The 22,251-nt window shown below is 37.6% G+C and overlaps 1 protein-coding gene across 1 annotated transcript in view; it reads left to right on the plus strand.

The window, feature by feature from the left end:
• Positions 1-648: 648 nt before the first annotated feature.
• Positions 649-22,251, plus strand: part of LOC120533990 (cadherin-related family member 3-like) — an 88,987-nt gene continuing 67,384 nt past the window's right edge. Inside the window, exons 1-2 of the mRNA XM_039761185.1 lie at positions 649-683; positions 18,657-18,781. Of these exons, the coding sequence (XP_039617119.1) occupies positions 18,718-18,781 (64 nt within the window). The 5' untranslated portion in view covers positions 649-683; positions 18,657-18,717. The remainder of the gene's footprint in view (positions 684-18,656; positions 18,782-22,251) is intronic.

The following is a 22,251-nucleotide window of genomic DNA, read 5'->3' on the forward strand; positions in this document are numbered from 1 at the left end:
CACAGACACACACACACATTTATATCACTTTGAAAGTGATCTCATTGTGCTCAGGCAGGTCTAAAACATGCAAATCCATTGAAACTTGACCCTGATGTTCTTGGCCCTTACATTAGGGTTTTTTTTTTTTTTGTTGTTTAAATCCGTCTGTCAGGCTTATGGTTATCTAATGACTGAGATATTACAGGCTATAATCCAGTCAGGTTAAACAAATAGTTTGGTATCTGCTTTAGTTAGTTCATTCAAGTTTTATTCTGCCATCTAATTTATTTTAGAAATCACTATGTCTAATTTTGAAGGGTAACGTTTGTTGATGCTTTAAATAACTGATTGTAAATGATTACAATAATTTTCCCTGGGGAGGATTGAAACTTAAAAAATAATGTGACTCTTGACCCCTACACCTAATCATTAACAATGGAAATAAATGTGAAGAGTAGTTTGTCAATTCTTATTGGACATGTTTGTTGCTGACTGCTCATCATTTACAGAATGAGCAACATGTAAAGTTTGTTGTGACCCTTTTCCATGAACATTATGTCTATCTCTAACTCTCTGGCTCTCTTACGCAGGCAGCTTTGAATTGACATGCAACAACTAACAAGGAAATGACATTCTTGATTGTGTGTGGCATAGTTACCAAGGCAAGAGCAAACATCTACTTGAAGTGAACATTTGCAAAGGTACTTATACAGCATTTTCTAAGGGACTGGTCTTTCATCTATTTTGCATCATGTATTTAACTTAAGAGGTGTAGCACTATTATTTTTGTCAGCAGTGTTGACATCACTGAGCAGACATGTTACAACAAGAATACAAAGTAACATAGTCATCTCCAGTGTCTACACTACCAAACCTAAAGAACACAATGTTGAAAAGAATGAAAATATTTCAATTGTGTTTCATTTTAATAATTAATTTACTTTCTTACTTTTGGTCATGGTTGTCTAGAACTTACTTTGGCACTATTAGATCTAAAGAAGAATCAAGCATATGCTAATTTATGGAACACCCACTTATACCAACTAATTTCGATTTATCACAGACCTAATTTGCACAGAAAACTCATACTAGCACAGAGACAACAGGCAAACACCGCAGAGATAGACAATGTATGATTTGAACACATTCTCCCAGAGCCCTGTGGCAGCGTCTTTAACCACTGTGCCACTATACTGTTTTTTCTTTATTATGTCGAATAATTAAATTTTACATGTTACTACCTTAGTTTAATTTTATGTTTTGATCTTTCAGTTATTTTTTTAGCATAAACTTTTTGGTTATACAAAAGCATTTAAATATGATATACATTACAGATTATGTGAATGATGCTGAAAGAGAGTCCAATGGCAACTACTCTGCATTACCTTTAGCAAGCCTTTATTTCTTATTTTCAAGTGTTAGCCATTAGAGGCCCATTTTACCTTTCCTAAAGGAAATTCTCAAAAGAAATATTTTAATTATGAGATGGTAATGCAGTAGTACAATACAATATTATGCAATTATTAGGTAATTTTTCAAAATGATCTGTTAAAAATCTAACTTGTATAAGAACCTAACCAAAAAATATAACATACTATTATAGAGAGAGCTACCGTATATACTCATGTATAAGTCGAGTCTTGAAACTTAAAAAATCGAACATAAAATCAGAATCCAACTTATACACCTGTCAAAAATGTGACACTCAAGTTTTTTGTTTTTTTCATCTTCTTGCCTCCTCAAATCTCATATCAGTTTTTTAGACGCATCTAATTTTGTTGCAGCGCAGTTACCAATTTCTTGCTCTACTTCAACGATGTTTAATTTAAAACCAGCTTCATATTTTCTTCTGATCGAATGCTCCATCATCATACGATAAAGGTGTATGAGGGTGTGAGATACAAAAAACACACAACAGTGCAAATGTCACTTCGGAATAGTTCAGGTATTACGGTGTGGTCATGTAGGCACAATACATAAAAAAAAGGCAGTGTGCTCCGTGGTTACTCTCTCAGGTGGGCGTTAGCATATAATAATCTCTTGGACTAATAGTGTGAGCTTTCCGCATTCAACTTATATGACCGGCATTATAAAATATCAGAAATTATATGGTAAAATCAAGTCCCGACTTATCCGCGGGAGAACTAATCTGCGAGTATATACAGTAAACATTTTTTTGAATTTTTTTTGTCAGTGGGAAAGTTAGTTTCTTTAGTTCATACTGATTAAAGTCAATAGAAAGCAAAATATCACAATAGTTTTTATATGAATTGGACTAAATCTTTCCATGATGACACTTATTTAACAAACAAAATAACGTAATGTAACATAAGATAATGTAACATAACATTCACAAACTCAAAGAACATATTTTATGATTCTCAGGTTGGATCACATCCTGTCAATATTAGTTGCAAAGCAGGAGCCAGCCCTAAACAAGATACCAGTGCTACTGTCGGTAACTTTGAATTACCAAATAAATCTGATAAGAGAGTCTTTGGGAATGTGAAAATTGAGCAACAAAGAAAAAAACCCACAATGACTAAGTGCAAGATTCAAGTTGAGATCTATTGACAAAGGGATTGATTTGTGCAATAGTGTGTGGTAGGTAAGTGGGTAAGTGGGTAAGCCACCCCACCTGTTAGACAACTTTCAGAATGCTAGGAGATAATAGGATTTAGCTTCAATTTATTTTTACTTTTGTTCTCTGTTTTTGTTTAACCCCCTTTACATCCTTTCTTTATTTAATAAAGAAATAAACATTAAATGAGTAAGCATACAAACTGTTAAAACAGTACTTCGGTCATTCAGTGTTTTGATGATAGCAGAAACATTAAGGCTCTGTTGAGATGTGAGATCATATGACTAGAAGCTACGTTTTCTTTTTGTAATTTACATCCTAAAGACAAGGGCAATTTTCTTCCAGTAGCCTGTCATTCCTTCACCTGGCCACAATGAGTACAGTTTCACCCTATTCCACTAGTATCAGGATAGAATTACTTCAGCATGACATGACCAAGATCACTCAGTGTTGCTTTATATTTATTGTAATTTACTTTGCCCCCTAAGGAAACCTAAAGGTCTAAAATATGCCAGGAAAATGCATCATCCACTATAACACTGTTACAAGAATTCTCTACTGTGGGAAACAGGCATACAAGCACAAAGACGTTTGCTGTACACCGTTTTATGTACCCATCATTTTGTTGAAGCAAGGTGAAGGATGATTAATCAAAGCAGATGACTTTTCCATTTCTCAGTAGACTGCTGTTTGTGTTTTTACACTAGTTTGTTTATTCGGAGCTGCTTGTTTGTATGCTCTTGTATCTTAAATCAATGCATGTCTTTTTTGCTATGCTTCATGTCAAAATCACCTTAGTTACTGGTCCTCACTAAACTTCACTAAGCTGAGGAGTTTTCATAGCAGATGTTTCTTCCGAATGTGTCTTAACAATCAGGCCTCTGACATTTCTTGTTCAAGACATAGGAGTCAATATTATGCACAAGAATCTCTTTTAGAATTTTTAAGTATGATGGAATGTAAATAACATTAATAACTAATGCAATGGTCTGTACTTAGTGTTACCAGGATAAATTGCTGCCCCAGTGATCTTGAATTAGGTTCAATTGGTCCAATAAAGGATATGAAGAGAAATGGATGTCTTATACTGCCAAATTATATTACTTATCCAAATTTCTTTAGTCATTAAATGTTTTTTTTTCATTTTAACACCCTTTAAAACTACAGAATATCTTTCTACTTTATTTTTTTTCCATCTTGGTTCTTTTGACAACCATTTAGTCTTCTTCTTCTTCTTTCAGCTGCTCCCATTAGGGGTTGCCACAGCGGATCATCTTCTTCCGTATCTTTCTATCCTCTGCATCTTGCTCTGTTACACCCATCACCTGCATGTCCTTTCTCACCACATCCATAAACCTTTGCTTAGGCCTTCCTTTTTTTCTCTTGCCTGGCAGCTCTGTCCTTAGCATCCTTCTCCCAATATACTCAGCATCTCTCCTCTGCACATGTCCAAACCAGCTCAATCTTGCTTCTCTGACTTTGTCTCCCAACCATCCAACTTGAGCTGACCCTCTAATGTACTCATTTCTAATCCAATCCATCCTTGTCACACTCAATGCAAATCTTAGCATCTTTAACTCTGCCACCTCCAACTCTGTCTCCTGCTTTCTGGTCAGTGCCACCGTCTCCAACCCATATACTGTAACATAGCTGGTTTCACTACTATCCTGTAGACCTTCCCTTTCACTCTTGCTGATACCCGTCTGTCACAAATTACTTCTGACACTCTTCTCCACCCATTCCACCCTGCCTGCACTCTCTTTTTCATTTCTCTTCCACAATCCCCATTACTCTGTACTGTTGATCCCAAGTATTTAAACTCATCCACCTTCGGCAACTCTAATTATCCTCACCATTCCACTGACCTCCCTCTCATATACACACATGTATTCTGTCTTGTTCCTAATGACCTTCATTCCTCTCCTCTCTAGAGCATATCTACACCTCTCCAGGGTCTCCTCTACCTGCTCCCTACTATCACTACAGATCACAATGTCATCAAACATCATAGTCCACAGGGACTCCTGTCTAATCTCGTCTGTCAACCTGTCCATCGCAATTGCAAATAAGAAAGGGCTCAGAGCCGATCCCTGATGTAATCTCACCTCCACCTTGAATGCATCCATCACTCCCACCGCAGACCTCACCACAGTCAAACTTCCCTCGTACATATCCTGTACAACTCTTACATACTTCTCTGCCACTCCCGAATTCCTCATACAATACCACAACTCCTCTTGAGGCACCCTGTCATATGCTTTCTCCATGTCCACAAAGACATAAATGAAATCCTTCTGGCCTTCTCTATACATCTCCATCAACATCCTCAGAGCAAACATCACATCTGTGGTGCTCTTTCTTGGCATGAAACCATACTGCTGCTCACTAATCATCACCTCACTTCTTAACCTAGCTTCTACTACTCTTTCCCATAATTTCATGCTGTTGCTCATCAATTTTATCCTGCTGCAATTACTACAGTCCTGCACATCCCCCGTATTCTTAAATATCGACACCAGTACACTTCTTCTCCACTCCTCAGGCATCCTCTCACTTTCTAAGATTCCATTAAACAATCTGGTTAAAAACTCCACTGCCATCTCTCCTAAACACCTTCTTGCTTCCACAGGTATGTCATCTGGAACAACGGCTTTTCCATTCTTCATTCTATCCATAGCTGTCCTTACTTCCTCCTTGGTAATCCATTGCACTTCCTGATTCATTATCTCTACGTCATCCAACCTCTTCTCTCTCTCGTTCTCTTCATTCATCAGCCTCTCAAAGTACTCTTTCCATCTGCTTAACACACTCTCCTATCTTGTAAGTATGTTTCCATCTTTATCTTTTATCACCCTAACCTGTTGCACATCTTTCCCAGTTCGGTCCCTCTGTCTAGCCAATTGGTATAGGTCCTTTTCTCCCTCCTTAGTGTCCAACCTTTCTTACAACTCATCATACGCCTTTTCTTTAGCCTTCGTCACCTCTCTCTTCACCATTTAGTCTAAAACTGATTAATATATATGCTCATTAATATTAATTTCTTGCTGAGCAGTATGTTGAGTTTTATTAGCATTCTCTGTGAAACTGCCATACTATTTAAAGCTTGAATGTTTTGTTTGCTTTACTTATTGCTCAATTTGAATTTGCTGTTTGTGTCAGTAGATTTCTGCCCAGATAGTGGTTGATGTCTCCCTCTACATGCAATCTGACTAACTAAAGGCTTAATACATTATAAAACATTTATGTCAATATTATGAAGGTTATCCTGATAAACAAACTGAAATTTGCATTGGAATTATCCAAGTGATACATGAAAAACCAGGTATCCTTCAAACAAAACTGTCAGTATTAATAACATCCTTCATTAGAAGAATAATCCATTTTACTACATAGTAGCTATAAAACAAATTGGGTTAGTGGATTAGGTTTACACATGCTTTATAGTAAAATTTATATTTATTTTCTAGATGTTTCAACTGGTTTGTAATAGTTGTCAAAAATATTCACTACTGAAAAATTTTCACATTTCTATATGTTACCAGACACTTCAAATTGATAATCTGTTGTTGAACAATATGTTCCAATGTAATAAAAAATATCTTTGAATATTTATACAATTAACAGAGAAAGAAAATGTCATTGTTATATGTCAATTATATATTAATGCACTTTTCAACTGCAGATTTTTTAACACATTTGTTTACACAAGAAATGTGTATTTGTATTTTTATTTACTGAATGTTTGTTTACTTGTAATCTAGTTAATTTATATTATGAAAACACACAAATTTGACAATGATTTTCATCTGTACATCAGCAAAGTGCTTTGACCAGTAAATTATATTGCTATATCAAGCTTAATTTACATAGTGATGGAGAATAATACATCAGCAGTGAAGAAAGAGAAGCACAGAGCAGAAGAACTGATCATAAATGCACAAGTTCCTCAAAAGCATTGCAGTTCATAGCAACTAATAATTAAAATGGGAGCTAGAAGAAGTTAGCTGATAGTACACACATGGTAGAAGAGTTGCATTTAATAAGAAAAACAATAGGGAGTTAGGGAGTGTTAACAATGTTTCACAATGGGCTTATCTAATTTCTGTGTTACATTTTGCACACAGTATATCTGTGATCAATGAAGGGAACAGTATTTTTTATTTGCATTTAGTGGAAAAAAGTGTTCCATTTTCTCAAGACTATACAGTATGTTAAATGGATGATACAGTTGTTAGCACTTCTGCATTGTGGATGTGGCACCCAGGGTTTAAATCCTGTTCTTATGTCAGTGTGGAGTTTGCATGTGTCTACATTTGTTTTCTTCAGAGTATTCTGGATTTACATCTAACCTGCCCTTTTCAAGGAAAATTCTAGAGAAAGTAGTTTTTCAGCAATTCAGCAACTATTTAAATAAATATTCTGTTCTTGATATGCTTCAGTCAGGATTTAGAATAAATCAAAGTATTGAAGCTGCACTGTTTTAAGTAGTAAATGACTTACGGGTTAATGCTGACAGAGGCCATGTATCTGTTCTTGTTCTGCTAGACCTGAACACAGCATTTGAAAACTTAGAACACAGTATTCTAATAAATCATCTTAGTCAGTGAGTGGGCCGCTTAAGCAGTGTCTTAAATGAGTTGTGGTCATTAAAGTTCAGAGATCCATGATATTAGGACTTCTAGGTCTGCTGTTATGTTATTTTCAATCTATGTGCTCTTATTAGGATAGATTATCTCAAAACACAAGGTTAACTATCACAGCAATCTAGGTGGTGCACAGCTTTATTTATCTATAGCACTCGATGACCCTGACTCTGGGCTCTCTTACCCAATGTTTCTCTTGTATTTCTAAATGGATGAATAGTCATTTCCTCAAGCTACATAAGGAAAAAACTGAAATCATAGTCATTAGGGTATTAGAAATAAACGTGATCCCTCACCATTAAAAGTCAAGGTAGAAGGTGGAAAGTGGTTAGGTCATGGACTCTAACGTAAACATCAAATCACATATTAATTTTTATTACTATGAAAATTTCCATTCAAGGAATATTGCAAAAGTTGCACATCATTTAACATTGCAAGATACTGAGAAATTATTCACAATTTTGTTTTTAGTCGAGTAGACTACTGTAATTAACTCCTAAATGGTCTATCTAAGAAAGACATCAATCGGCTATAGTTAGTCCAGAATGCGACAGCAAGCATCTTAGTCAGAAAAAGAAAATCTGAACACATCTGAGCAGTTTTACAATTGTTCCATTGGGTACCTGTGTCTTTTAGAATTGGCTTTAAAATACTATAAAGTACTAATGGATGGTATATAAAGCTCTAAATAATCTTGCTCTTTCCTATATCTTGGAGTACCTGTCCCTTTACATTCCAAGTTGTAACCTTACATCTTCTAACAGCAACCTGCTTATTATTCCAAGAGCCAATCACAAAAGAAGTGGTGAGGCAGCTATGTACCATAATTTGAAATACTTTACCAATAGAGATACACTAGGCGAACACTATAAATCATTTTAAAAAAAAACTCCTAAAAATTAACTTTTTTAAGATGGCTTTTTTGTAGCTGCATTTTAGTTCTGCCCTTAAAGTAGATATGTATGGAATTATCATGCTCTTCAATGAACCTGCAATCTTTCTAAATCTTTTCTCTGGTTTCTTTTGTGGTTCGTCTGTGATGGCATTCTGTGACACCACCACCTGTCCTGTGCAGCCACCTGAGATGGTTGAATGAAACCAGATACCCCAAGCTTCCACGAGACCCACTGCACTGAATCCTCTAAGACTAAGTCTTAAAAAAAATAATAAAGAACATTTACAGTATATTAGGCAGAATTCCCAGTTGGGGCTGGGTGATCTTTTGGCCTGGAATCCCTACAGATTTAATTTAGAGACATAAAGAAAGGACTCTGTTTGTCTTAATTGTATATCTATTTTATGTAAGTGTACATACTATTTATGTACTATTATTCTTATCTAGTTTTATTTTTTTGCTGACATCTTGTAAAACAATTTGAGCTATACCATTTATATGAAAAAATGTTATAGAAATAAATGTTGTTGGTGGTGGTGGTGCTACCTCTTGCTTCTGAAGCCAACTACAAGAATTCATTAATGATTTTACCAGTTCCCATCTATCTCTCAGGTTTAAGGTTAACCTTTTCAATACATCTCAACTATTTTTAGTTATCAGTCTTTTTAGAAGCTTTCTAGGACTTAAAACCTCTGTCTATTACGAGCCAGCCAACTCACACAATTACCTTCTCTACAGCTCCTTCTATCTCTGGCAACTCTCCACCTCTTTCCTAGTTCCTTAGATTCTGCTGTCTCTGCAGTGAAGAGATTGACTTCTGTAATGAAGCATACAGAATTAAGATTTTGTTCATTGATGGAGAATACCTTTCTCATATTAAGGGCAGGGTTCTCAAGTAGACCTTGTAACATCTACTCTAAGAGGAACCCAATAATAAAACCCACATCTGGCTGGCCTTTCCTTTCCACTCTAACACTATCTCTCCCATAGGTCATAAAATAAAATTTCCTTCCACAGCAGCCTTTTTTCCTAACCCTCCCTTGATCTCCTTGAATCAACCACCTACCCTACTCAAAATTCTCATCCGCAGCTCACTTCACAGAGGAGAGCCACATTCCTTACCAGACACTTTGAGCTGTAACAGAGACCATTGTGTTACTTTCAAATATATCATTAGCAATATCCTTGTATCTGGACCCTCTGGTAAATTCAGAATTTAACAATGGGTCTCTTACCAGTCTGAAAATATTTTTTAATCAGTTAATTGTAGGAAGTGTCCAACCATCAGCTGTATTCAGGTGAAACAGGGAGACAACTAGCAGACCATTTCAGGGAGCATGTTCTAGCCATTAAAAATCAAAGACCTTACAATGCCTGTTGGAGAACATTTCATATTCCATTGTCATAACCACACTGATCTTTCTGTTTCTGTTCTTTCACAGGGCATCAAAGTGTAGTCAAGCAAATGAAACTTTTTATTAGCTAACTGAAGCAATTACAATACTAGGCTTGCGAGGCAACTGAGGCCCCTTCTTCAGGCAGGTTGTAATCTACAAGGCCCTGGCCTTGATCCCTCTCCTATACATGTTTGTTACCTATCTTTTCGTTTTCAGTTGCATATTAGATGAAGGCTGTATAGCAGAAACATTGTATCTTTAACCTCATTTACTCCTTAGAGTGAAAATAACCTATAAATTTTTTTTCCTTTGCAGATGTAGACTAATGCAGACCAACTCTAACTCCCTTTTTCAGTAGCCATTCCTTCACTGTCCCAATGGTGAGCTCTCCCAGTTCATCCTTAATTAGTCATTTTTAAATGCTAATCGGTTATAAGGGAAACCTTTATAATTGCATTAGCACCGATACAGGAGATTATACAGAGGAAGATGATGGCAAAGAAGAAGTGGGATAGTTAGAGAGATGCAGAAAGTAGACAAGATTACAAGAACATAAGGTGCAAGGTGAAGAGAGAGGTGGCGAAGGCTAAAGAAAAGGTGTATGAAGAGTTATATGAGAGGTTGGACACTAAGGAGGGAGAAAAGGACCTGTACCGATTGGCTAGACGGAGGGACCTAGCTGGGAAAGATGTGCAGCAGGTTAGGGTAATAAAGGATAAAGATGGAGACATACTCACAAGCGAGGAGAGTGTGTTGAGCAGATGGAAAGAGTACTTTGAGAGGCTGATGAATGAAGAAGATGAGAGAGAGAAGAGTTTGGATGATATGCAGATAGTGAATCAGGAAGTGCAATGGATTGCCAAGGAGAAAGTAAGGACAGCTATGAAGAGAATGAAGAATGGAAAAGCCATTGGTCCAGATGACATACCTGTGCAAGCATGGAGGTGTTTAGGAGAGATGGCAGTGGAGTTTTTAACCAGATTGTTTAATGGAATCTTGGAAGTGGAGAGGATGCCTGAGGAGTGGAGAGGAAGTGTACTGGTACCAATATTTAAGAATAAGGGGGGTGCGCAGGACTGTAGTAACTTCAAGGGGATAAAATTGATGAGCCACAGCATGAAGTTATGGGAAAGAGTAGTGGTAGCTAGGTTAAGAAGTGAGGTGTTGATTAGTGAGCAGCGGTATGGTTTCATGCCAAGAAAGAGCACCACAGATGTGATGTTTGCTCTGAGGATGTTGATGGAGAAGTATAGAGAAGGCCAGAAGGAGTTGCACAGTGTCTTTGTGGACCTGGAGAAAGCATATGACAAGGTGCCTCGAGAGGAGCTGTGGTATTGTATGAGGAAGTCAGGAGTAGCAGAGAACTATGTAAGAGTTGTACAGGATATGTGCCAGGGAAGTGTGACCGTGGTGAGGTCTGCAGTGGGAGTGACGGATGCATTTAACGTGGAGGTGGGATTACATCAGGGATCGGCTCTGAACTCTTTCTTATTTGCAATGGTGATGGACAGGTTGACAGACGAGATTAGACAGGAGTCCCCGTGGACTATGATGTTTGCTGATGACATTGTGATTTGTAGCGATAGTAAGGAGCAGGTTGAGGAGACCCTGGAGAGATGGAGATGTGCTCTAGAGAGGAGAGGAATGAAGGTCATTAGGAACAAGACAGAATGCATGTGTGTAAATGAGAGGGAGGTCAGTGGAATGGTGAGGATGTAAGGAGTAGAGTTGGTGAAGGTGGATGAGTTTAAATACTTGGGATTAACAGTACAGAGTAATGGGGATTGTAGAAGAGAGTGCAGGCAGGGTGGAATGGGTGGAGGAGAGTGTCAGGAGTGATTTGTGACAGATGGATATGAGCAAGAGTGAAAGGGAATGTCTACAGGACGGTGGTGAGACCAGCTATGTTATATGGGTTGGAGACGTTGGCACTGACCAGAAAGCAGGAGACAGAGTTGGAGGTAGCAGAGTTAAAGATGTTAAGATTTGCATTGGGGGGTGACGAAAATGGATAGGATTATAAATGAGTACATTAGAGGGTCAGCTCAAGTTGGACGGTTGTGAGACAAAGTCTGAGAGGCAAGATTGCATTGGTTTGGACATGTGCAGAAGAGAGACGCTGAATATATTGGGAGAAGGATGCTAAGGACAGAGCTGCCAGGGAAGAGGAAAAGAGGAAGGCCTAAGAGAAGGTTTATGGATGTGGTGAGAGAGGACATGCAGGTGATGAGTGTAACAGAACAAGATACAGAGAACAGAAAGATATGGAAGAAGATGATCCACTGTGGCAATCCCTAATGGGAGCAGCTGAAAGAAGAAGAAGTCATATGTGAATAATAAATTAAAAATCAGTCAGTAATAGCCATTAGCAACAAAATGACTTAATTGTATTATTAAATCAATTTAAGGTTATCTAGATAAAAAAGGTTTAATTTCTATCAAATGATTGGGTGATTCCAAACTTTTGACTGGTACCATACATTTAGCTTACTCATAACTGCAGTTTCTACTCTAATATATAAAGTGCAAACAGCTGGAGGAATCCAAAGGTACAGTATAATTGTCTTACAGTTCTCCAGTGGTGTCTTTAATGACTGTATGTCCATACTCAGGGGAGTTGGAGGAATTTTCCAAGGCACATGTGGAAGGAGCTGACTTCAGGCTGTCTATTCAAGCGGATTTAGCTTTAATTAGGTCGTGACAGTCTTATATTCTTATGACAGTATCTGGTTCCAAAAAAGTAGACAATCAAACAAGAATACAGTTTCTTCTGAACCAAACGATACAGTATATGAAATCAACTTTCTTGAGTCACTTTAACGCATTCATTATTTTCTGCTGGCCAAAAGACTCCCTATAATCTCCTGTTGTCAAATACTAAATTTGTTTGTGGCCCCAATATTTACAGTACATTGTTAGTATTTGGTTACAATGTCTACAGTATGTACAGGTATGTAAGCTAAACAGTTAATATTCCAAAAGCAACAAGGCTCACTGATCACAGTGCCACATTGGTCACTAGTTGTTTTCCTTCTTTGGCCACAGGATTATTGTGTACAGTTTATGGCTTTAGATAAATAGAGGACATAATTTCACTAAGTCCAGAAAAGAATTTAAACTATAAGAAAAGACTGAATGAACTGAATGTTTCATACAGTATTAAGTAAATGGGTATTATAAGATTACATAATTGAACTGTTTAAAGTATGAAAATTAAGAATTCAGTTTATGATCAATATAACATTGAAATATGTTTACTAGGGACAAATGCCACCTAGTAAAGCTCAAAGATAAATCAAATGTTACAGAATCACATTTTTACTCTGAGAATTTTGAGCCATTTACCTTGCAGAGTGTGGAATTTAACCCTCAAAATAGATGGATTAAAGATTGTCAAATACAGTGGAGCCAAAACAGTGGAACATAAACCCTCAAATCACAGGCCAATATTGTTGTGAAACAGTAGATAAGAACGACATGACCAATTTATACTGAGCTTTACAGTTTGTTCTCATCTACTTGTATAACAACAGAGTAAAAGGACAGTTTGATATCTCATAGCATTCATGTTGATGACAAAGTCATTTACACTATAAACCTGAGCCATTTCAGCACTATGGAATGATTCAAATCCAGACTAAAATTGTGTGTTGTATTAGCTACTGTTGTTTAATTTAGCTAACTACAAAGCCAGTATCAAAATTTAAACACAATTGTAAATTTAATGTTCTTCAAATTAATACCACATACAGCATTTAATGAATAATGCAAGACAAAAATGAAGTTCATTAAATGTTTTATTAACAAATCACTTTAACGTATTATTAGCATTTATAACTGTGTAGCTGCAATGTATTGTGCATTTAACCTGCACAGAAAGAATGCTCTATATAAGAGTGGTAGAATGGTGACACCACAAGTGAACATCATTTTAACTGAAAAATTATGTCAAAAACAGTTGAGCAGAATTTACCATACATATAACAGCAATAAAAATATTGGCAGTTATCTTGTAACTCAAGGTCATTACCAAATAGGCAATAATGGGAATTAAAATTCTCGGAATCTAGAGAATTTAGAGACTTATTTAGAAAACAAATACATCAAATAAATAATTAGACCATTTAACAGTCAATTCCATTGAACTTAAAATTTGAAAACAGTGATCAAAGACTTTTTTTTCTTCAAGAACAGGTGTCCAAAACTGACAAAATTGTCTGGAGGTGTCACACATAAATTTGTATTACACTTGCAATAGTTTGTTTTTTAAAGATTGCACTCTAGCAGTGCAGCCATTTCCAAGGTGCAGGAACACTTTCTGGACCACCTCAAATGTGTATTTAAGGTCCTTGCGATAGTCCATGTTAAGAGCATAAAGTAGGCCAAAAAGAATTGTAAAGGCATTTGTAAAGTTGCCCCAGTTCTCCATAACCACCTCCTCTTCAAAGACAATGACAACATTTACTACATTGGATAGCAATCTTGAAGGGACAGCATTCTCGACCACCTCTAAAATTCCCATTGTGATGTTCCTTGCATGAGTCTCTAATCTGTCTGTATTCTACAAAAGACATAAAATAATATTAGACACTTAATAAAAATGACCCCTTGTCATGGACATCACATAAACTGTAACAAAATATCAAGTTCTGTGTATATCATGCAAATTACACCCCCCAAAAATGGCCAAACTGATATACCATAAAATGAGGAAAGCAAATTACCAGGATGGTTTTTGAAATTGAAGCCTGCTCACTCAGATAGAAGTGAAGACCCCAAAGAACAGTGTCTCTCCTGTGTGCTGTTAAGTCTATGGTCTGTGAAAGAAAAGCAAAACAAAAGAAAACCAACACAAGATAAGGTTAATTAAAGGAGGAGAAAGAGATGGCTTAGCTTATGGCACACACATCAAATCTAAATGAAGCCAAAAACAAAAATCTATCTTACTCTGTACTTGATAAATTTGCATTACTTTAAGTATATTATCTACCTGTATATCCAGTTTCTCTAGTAGATTCACCATTTCCTGTTCTCCTGATTGTCGTACTTTCCCTTTGTACATCTTAAGCAAGCCCATAGTACTGTATAACTGTCCAATGATGTCAGAAGTGTTAACTTCAGATCAACACGGGTAATGCGTAGAAACTCTGCATATACCTCTGTGTAAGAGACTCAGTGAGAGAGGACTGAGTTAATGAACTGTACAAACACAGCAAGTGCGTTTAAGATGTTAAAGCGACATCTGAAGTTTAATAAACTATTTACCTGTTCTTCAACAAAAAAGTCCTGACCATCGTTGTTTAATTGTGGATGCCATTGGCTGATCCTATACAATTTCCTTTCTTCTGAAGGAAAATGTCAACTTCATCTTGGAACATGCATCCAAACTGGAAAGCTGCATAGATGTGTTACAATTTTCTGAGAATGTCACACATATTAAAAAATGTAATAATCATATAAAGTTGTCGTATTAAATGTATCTATTTACAGTTTTGCTTTTTTCTTTAACTTCGTGCAAAGCACTTTGAGCTACACGTTTTGTTTGAAAATAATCTTATTTCCGTGTGTTTTTGCGCTTTGATGCTCATGGGTTTATGCGTTTCGATGTGTTATTCAGAATGCTGCGTTGAGCAATGTGAGATGTGCTTCGGTGTAATTGTTCTGTTACTACGATGGCATTCATGACGACTGCAATCCTGAGGATACGTCGAGGACAGAGGCAATATCGGGCACGTTTGCACATAAAGCAGCTTTCCATTATTTTATGAAAGCGTGCTATCTGCCTCGGTTGTTCAAACTGAGTAATCAGAGGATAGATATCTGTATAAGTAGCCAGTGTATAGGATTACCACTTTTCCTCTAAATATGAAATATGCAGAATACATAAATGCTTGTTTCACGCGGAGACTCACAAAAAATCAGCATTTTATATTTAAAACTGCACAGCACTCCTCCACAATGATACACAACGGGCCTTACAACATAATTGATTTTACTGGCGTGTAATGCATTCACTTAGTATTAACACACTCTTACGGTAAACCGTCCCATAACTTACAGGTTAAAGATCTGTACAACCGTTTCTGAAAAAGCGTGAGTTTGGACATAGGCTTGCAAATAACTTAAGGCGGCTTACTAGCAAATGGCAGATGTGGCTGAAAGCAGACAGTAGGTAAGCTAATCGTGGAAGCGATAAATTATTGCCGAAGTGCAGCGGTGTGTTAGAAAAGAATTTTAATATAAAGTATGTTCAGAGAAAAAAAAACAACAAATTAATATTACCGTTAAAGAAAACTAAATTGAATATTGCTGACAAAGTTAATGTTCAAAGTATATTAAAAATGTTCAGGACAAAGCGACTTAGAGAATGACTGATTGGCTGACTGAACAAAAGAAGTTTGCATTAGTGAAAAAATTTACACATAACGAAATGTACTACTTCACTTACCTATAACGTATGGCGTTTTATTGGAAAGAAGTTTTGCAACTTGTAGTATGGAAAAATCCAGAATGTTTGAATTCACCCCGCAATAAGCGCATGCCCAGAAAATGAAAAGTATGCTCAGCAAACATATTTTTTTTGGTCAAACCTGAAAAGCTGACCAAGTCTAGATTTCACTTAATAAAATATGTTATGTTGAATGGCGAAAATGACATACTCATTCAGTCAACGCCTTTTTCTGTTTTAGGACAACATTTTTAACTCAATTGTTAGGCCAACATTTTTTTCTTCATAACCACTAGTTTTCCTCTCATGGATTTTTTACAGTGTGTGTTCTGTTTGTATGTAGGTTTATCACATTAATAGGTAGCTTGGTGTTATCGTCTTTGTGCCAAAGCCAATATAGTGTAAAATGATACAATAAAAACAATGACAAGATCATAACTGGGCAATGCCTTTCTTTGTTACTGTGTGCAGTATAGCGCTCGTCATTCATTTTCCTGAAGAGTATTTTTGCAAAGCAATCAAACCAATAATTTAATCAAATGAACCGTATATGAAAAATGCAGTTACTTCAGAGTTGTAAATATATGTAGTTGTATGCATTCATTTTCCAACCCGCTGAATCCGAACACAGGGGTCTGCTGGAGCCAATCCCAGCCAGCACAGGGCAGGAACCAATCCACAGCAGGACACACACAAACACACCAAGCACACACTTGGGCCAATTTAGAATCGCCAATCCACCTAACCTGCATTGTCTTTGGGAGGAAACCCACGCAGACACGGGGAGACATTGCACGCTTCATGCCAGTTGTATATATACAGTATACTGCTCAAAAGAATTAAAGGAACACTTTTTAATCAGAGTATAGCATAAAGTCAATGAAACTTATGGGATATTAATCTGGTCAGTTAAGTAGCAGAGGGGGTTGTTAATCAGTTTCAGCTGCTGTGGTGTTAATGAAATTAACAACAGATGCACTAGAGGGGCAACAATGAGATGACCCCCAAAACAGGAATGGTTTAACAGGTGGAGGCCACTGAAATTTTTCCCTCCTCATCTTTTCTGACTGTTTCTTCACTAGTTTTGCATTTGGCTACAGTCAGTGTCACTACTGGTAGCACGAGGCGATACCTGGACCCTACAGAGGTTGCACAGGTAGTCCAACTTCTCCAGGATGGCACATCAATACGTGTCATTGCCAGAAGATTTGCTGTGTCTCCCTGCACAGTCTCAAGGGCATGGAGGAGATTCTAGGAGACAAGCAGTTACTCTAGGAGAGCTGGAGAGGGCCATAGAAGGTCCATAACCCATCAGCAGGACCAGTATCTGCTCCTTTGGGCAAGGAGGAACAGGATGAGCACTGCCAGAGCCCTACAAAATGACCTCCAGCAGGCCACTGGTGTGAATGTCTCTGACCAAACAACCAGAAAGACTTCATGAGGGTGACCCAAGGGCCCCATGTCCTCTAATGGGCCCTGAGCTCACTGCCCAGCAGCATGCAGCTTGATTGGCATTCGCCATAGAATACCAGAATTGGCAGATGCACCACTGGTGCCCTGTGCTTTTTACAGATGAGAGCAGGTTCACCCTGAGCACGTGACAGAAGTGAAAGGGTCTGGAGAAGCCATGGAGAACATTATGCTGCCTGTAACATCATTCAGCATGAGCAGTTTGGTGGTGGGTTAATGATTGTCTGGGGAGGCATGTCCATGGAGGGTCACATAGACCGCTACAGGCTTGACAAAGGCACCTTGGCTGCCATTAGGTATCAGGATGAAATCCTTGGACCCATTGTCAGACCCTATGCTGGTACAGTGGCTCCTGGTGCATGACAATTCCTGGCCTCATGTGGTGAGAGTATGCAGGCAGTTCCTGGAGGATGAAGGAATTGATACCATTGACTGGCCACCACACTTTCCTGACCTAAATCCAATAGAACACCTCTGGGACATTATGTTTTGGTCTATCCAATGCCACCAGGTTGCACCTCATTCTGTCCAGGAGCTCAGTGATGCCCTGGTCCAGATCTGGGAGGAGATCCCCCACAACACCATCTGTCATCTCATTAGAAGCGTGCACCGATGTTGTCAGGCATGTATACAAGAACACAGGGGCCATACAAAGTGCTGCGTACAATTTTGAGTTGCTGCAATTAAATTTTGGCAAAATGGACTAGCCTGCCACATAATTTTTTCACTCTGATTTTTGGGGCATCTTTGAATTCAGGGCTCTGTAGGTTGATCATTTTCATTTCCATCAAACGATGTGGCATCCTTTCGTTCCTAACACATTACCCAGTCTATATCAGTATAGATATTCAGGAGGATTTCTTTTTCCCATTGAGATCTGATATGTTTTCAAAGTGTTCCTTTAATTTTTTTGAGCAGTTTAGTTGTATGCAAATATATAAATGAGAAAATGAAACTTGAAACTATTATTACTCAGTGCTCTCCGGTGATAAAAACTGTATACATTGTCATCCCGCTTAGAGCAGCAGAACTTTATTTCGATCCGTCACGAAGTCGCTGGGTTGTCAGCAGGCGCTAAGAACGGGCGCATGCGTACTCGTCACCCCGGCTTCTCGTCCACTCACTGCACCTGTAAACATTACGGAGGCGCCTGGAAACCGAGAGGTGCGGCTGGCGTGACAGGTACAACGCGTCTTCTGTATTTCTATCTGATGTTTTTTTTTCCTGTTTCTTCTAACAGACCTGGTCAGAGTGAAGGATTATTTCAAGAGACGATGGATGGCGTATTCTGAAGTGGGAAAATGTCTAGAAGTGAATTTCCGTACCTCTTTTTAGGGACTTTACTCTTTTTGGGTGTATTACAAGGTAAGGCGCTCACATGCTGTATGTGTTGGTTTTTCTTCCACCTATAACCACTTAACAGTCGTAAATATTTTGCAACATGCAGTTTTATCTGTATTTCATATAGACCCTTTCGTTAGGTTAATACTATTTGCTTAGTATTAAACTTCAAAGTGTATATTATCATTATTATTCGATTTTAGGACATTGTCACTTATGAAAATATTCATTTAACTGTATGTCTGTGAAGGGTTTTATAATATGTATATTGCAGGAAATATGAAGATGTGCCTAAACGTCATCTGCCTACTACAACATTATGCATAATAATGTTTAATTATGTTTAATAATGTTTATTTTTTATTTGCTACAATAAAGATACGGTGGCGCAGTGGTAGCTCTGCTGCCTCACAGTAAGGAGACCTGGGTTTGCTTCCTGGGTCCTCCCTGCATGGAGTTTGCATGTTCTTCCCGTGTCTGGGTGGGTTTCCTCCGGGTACTCCGGTTTCCTCCCACAATCCAAAGACATGCAGGTTAGGTGGATTGGCGATTCTAAATTGTCCCTAGTGTGTGCTTGGTGTGTGTGTGTGTGTGTGTGTGCCATGTGGCGGACTGGCGCCCTGCCCAGGGTTTGTTTCCTGCCCTGCACCCTGTGTTGGCTAGGATTGGCTCCAGCAGACCCCGGTGACCCTATAGTTAGGATATAGCAGGTTGGATAATGGATGGATGGATGGGTAATCATTATTAGAACACTATCAAAATGTTATGATGTTGATTCATTTTGATATATATGACTATCATTTTCTAAAAGTGATGGTTTTAAACATTTTTAGTTTGTTTTACCTTTTTAAGCTCTCTGGATCAGAGATATTTATTCAGTTAGTCTTATACAGTGTAATGTTATTTCATTATTTATTCATGCAGCTTTTATCCATCCATCCATCCATCCATCCATCCATCCATCTTCTAACTCATTACTTCAATTCAATGCCAGTACATCTCAGGACACACTCACATCCAATTTAAAATCTCAAATTAAACACATATCTTCAAAGTGAGGTAGGAGATCCAGAGTACCTGGAGAGCAATTTGAGCAAAATTGTGTTTACAGTTAAAACTCCATGCAGACAGTCTCTGGGTTGGGTTCATAACTAGGTGGTTAGGGTGTGAGGCAGCGATGCTAACAACAAAGTAACTATTCCGTACTTTAAAGTATCTTTTATATAAAAAGCTATAATACTCAAGCCTTATACTAAATCACAATTGTTTCTATATACTTTGTATAGAAATTATTTTTTTTCTTCCTGTTTCTTTTTATTCTGTACTTGGACTTTGTATGTACATTTCCAAACAGTCTACAGTATTTACTTACAAATTTCATTTTAGTAGTGAGAGTGATATTCTGTTTGATTAGAGTCCTTGTAGAAGAGTGTTTAGTCCATTATTTTATTTTGATACTGTTGTTCCTTGTGATGGACTCATTTCCAAAATACATCTAGAAGGGTGCAATGTGCAACTTACTGATTACCAATAACTGCGAAAGAATGTGCACCTCTTGTTTCACTTTTTGTTATTTTTTTAATCATAACTAACTTTACTCCTAATCAAGGATTCACTGGACACAATACAATAAACACAATACATTATTTGACTGAATTCTGATACCCCTTTTAAGGTGTCTAGGATATCGATGACCCCTCAAAATATTTTAGATTAATTAACCATGTTAAGCCGTAGTACAGATGATCCTTGAAAGATGTATTTATGTGTTTTAAACAAACCATGCACTGTAAATGGTGAGTACGATCCAGTAATGTATATGATAGGTCAAAACCGACCCAAAGAACATTGCAATGTTAAAAATGTGTAGCAAATGTACAAATATGTGATATTTGGAGACATTTTTGGTTATTGTAAAGTTAGTACACTTTACTAAAAGCTATCACATTTCTAATTTGAAAAGATTACATTTAGAATGTTGTCACTGGTTATGAATAAAAAAACTATCCTAAATCCTGTGGAAAATTCATTAAAGTCAACAGTGTGTCAAAATGATAACCTGAAAGATATGGCAAGATAAAACATTTTTAGAAAATATGGTGTACTGTACTTGAATTTTTTTTACTGCTAATTAAATTTAGGAGAAGTCACAGTCACACATCCTGAGAGATTAAATTATTTGCTTTTAGAGATTTCAAATACAAAACTGTTAAATTTGGCCCAAAATCATTGTAGAGGTTAAGAGAGTGTTGCACCAACATTATCCACCAAAATAGTTTTTATGTACCTCTGCTAAAGACACAACAAGTGTCTGGAAGTGTCATGGAGAGTTGCAACATCATTCGGCTATGTTATGTTGTTAATGGGGTAGGAGAATGCCCCCACAGGCACTTTTACTGCTTGTTTGCATTTCGTGTACAGCTTTTTCTTTCAAGCCACAGGCTTAGAAATGGAACACAGGTGCCTGACACCATAAATCAAATTTATGACATATAATTTCAACTGGCGTGAGTAGCTCAAATAAAGAAGGAGTGGCATGCAATACTTCAATGTGATCAATCAAAATAACAGAACCACAGACATTATACCTATATTTATTTACTTAGCAGACATTTTTTCCAAAGCAGTTTATAAACAAGGTCAACATGACTGAATAAACACCAATCTGCAGAATATTTAGGGAAAAGTGTTACAGGATAAGGTTATGAAATTGATCATCACAAGTGAAGAGTTTGAGAAAATACAAGCTTAGCTGTAATTCTGTGTTTACAAAAACCTAACAAAGCCATTTTTAATTAGTCAGAAATTCATTGAAAAAGAGCCTTCAAATGTTCTTAAACACACAAAGGGAGTCAACAGTCAAAATGAAGAAGGGTAGCATGTTCCACCAGCTACAAGGTACACATGAAAACAACCTGGATTGAGATTTGATGCCATACAGTGGTGGCATCACCAGATGCTTTTCATCAACAGATCTCATTGGGAGAAGAAGATTACAGCACCTCACAAGTGTCTCCATATATAGGTGCTGGCCCATCGACTACTCTGTAGGCAAGAATCAAGGATTTGAACTTAATTTATGCCGCTACAGAGAGACAATGTAGTGATCTGGAAAGAGGAATGACATGTACATGTAAATGTTTTAACAAGTAAGACACCTATGGCACACGCAGGGAGGAGCCACGCCCACCAACTCCAAGACCATTGGAAATGACGTCAACTCGCAGAGCCACGCTCACCAACTCGGGTGCGACAACACAGAAAGAACAGCGTCATTTATATTCATCTGTCGTAGATGCCTCATGTACCTCTGAGCCACCTTGACTGTTCATAGAGGCATGTTTCTCGCGGAGGTGAGTTGCCATATGCAGCGTGTAAAACAGTTTGCGAGGGGTATCCCATGGGATCCTTAAAACAATCCTTTACAACTGAGGTTAAAACACAATGAAGTAAACAGTCTTTAAAAACCCAGTTTTCGGTTACGAACGCACGAC

The sequence above is a fragment of the Polypterus senegalus genome, chromosome 8 (genome assembly GCF_016835505.1).
Source record: "Polypterus senegalus isolate Bchr_013 chromosome 8, ASM1683550v1, whole genome shotgun sequence".
Taxonomy (NCBI): Eukaryota; Metazoa; Chordata; class Cladistia; order Polypteriformes; family Polypteridae; genus Polypterus; species Polypterus senegalus.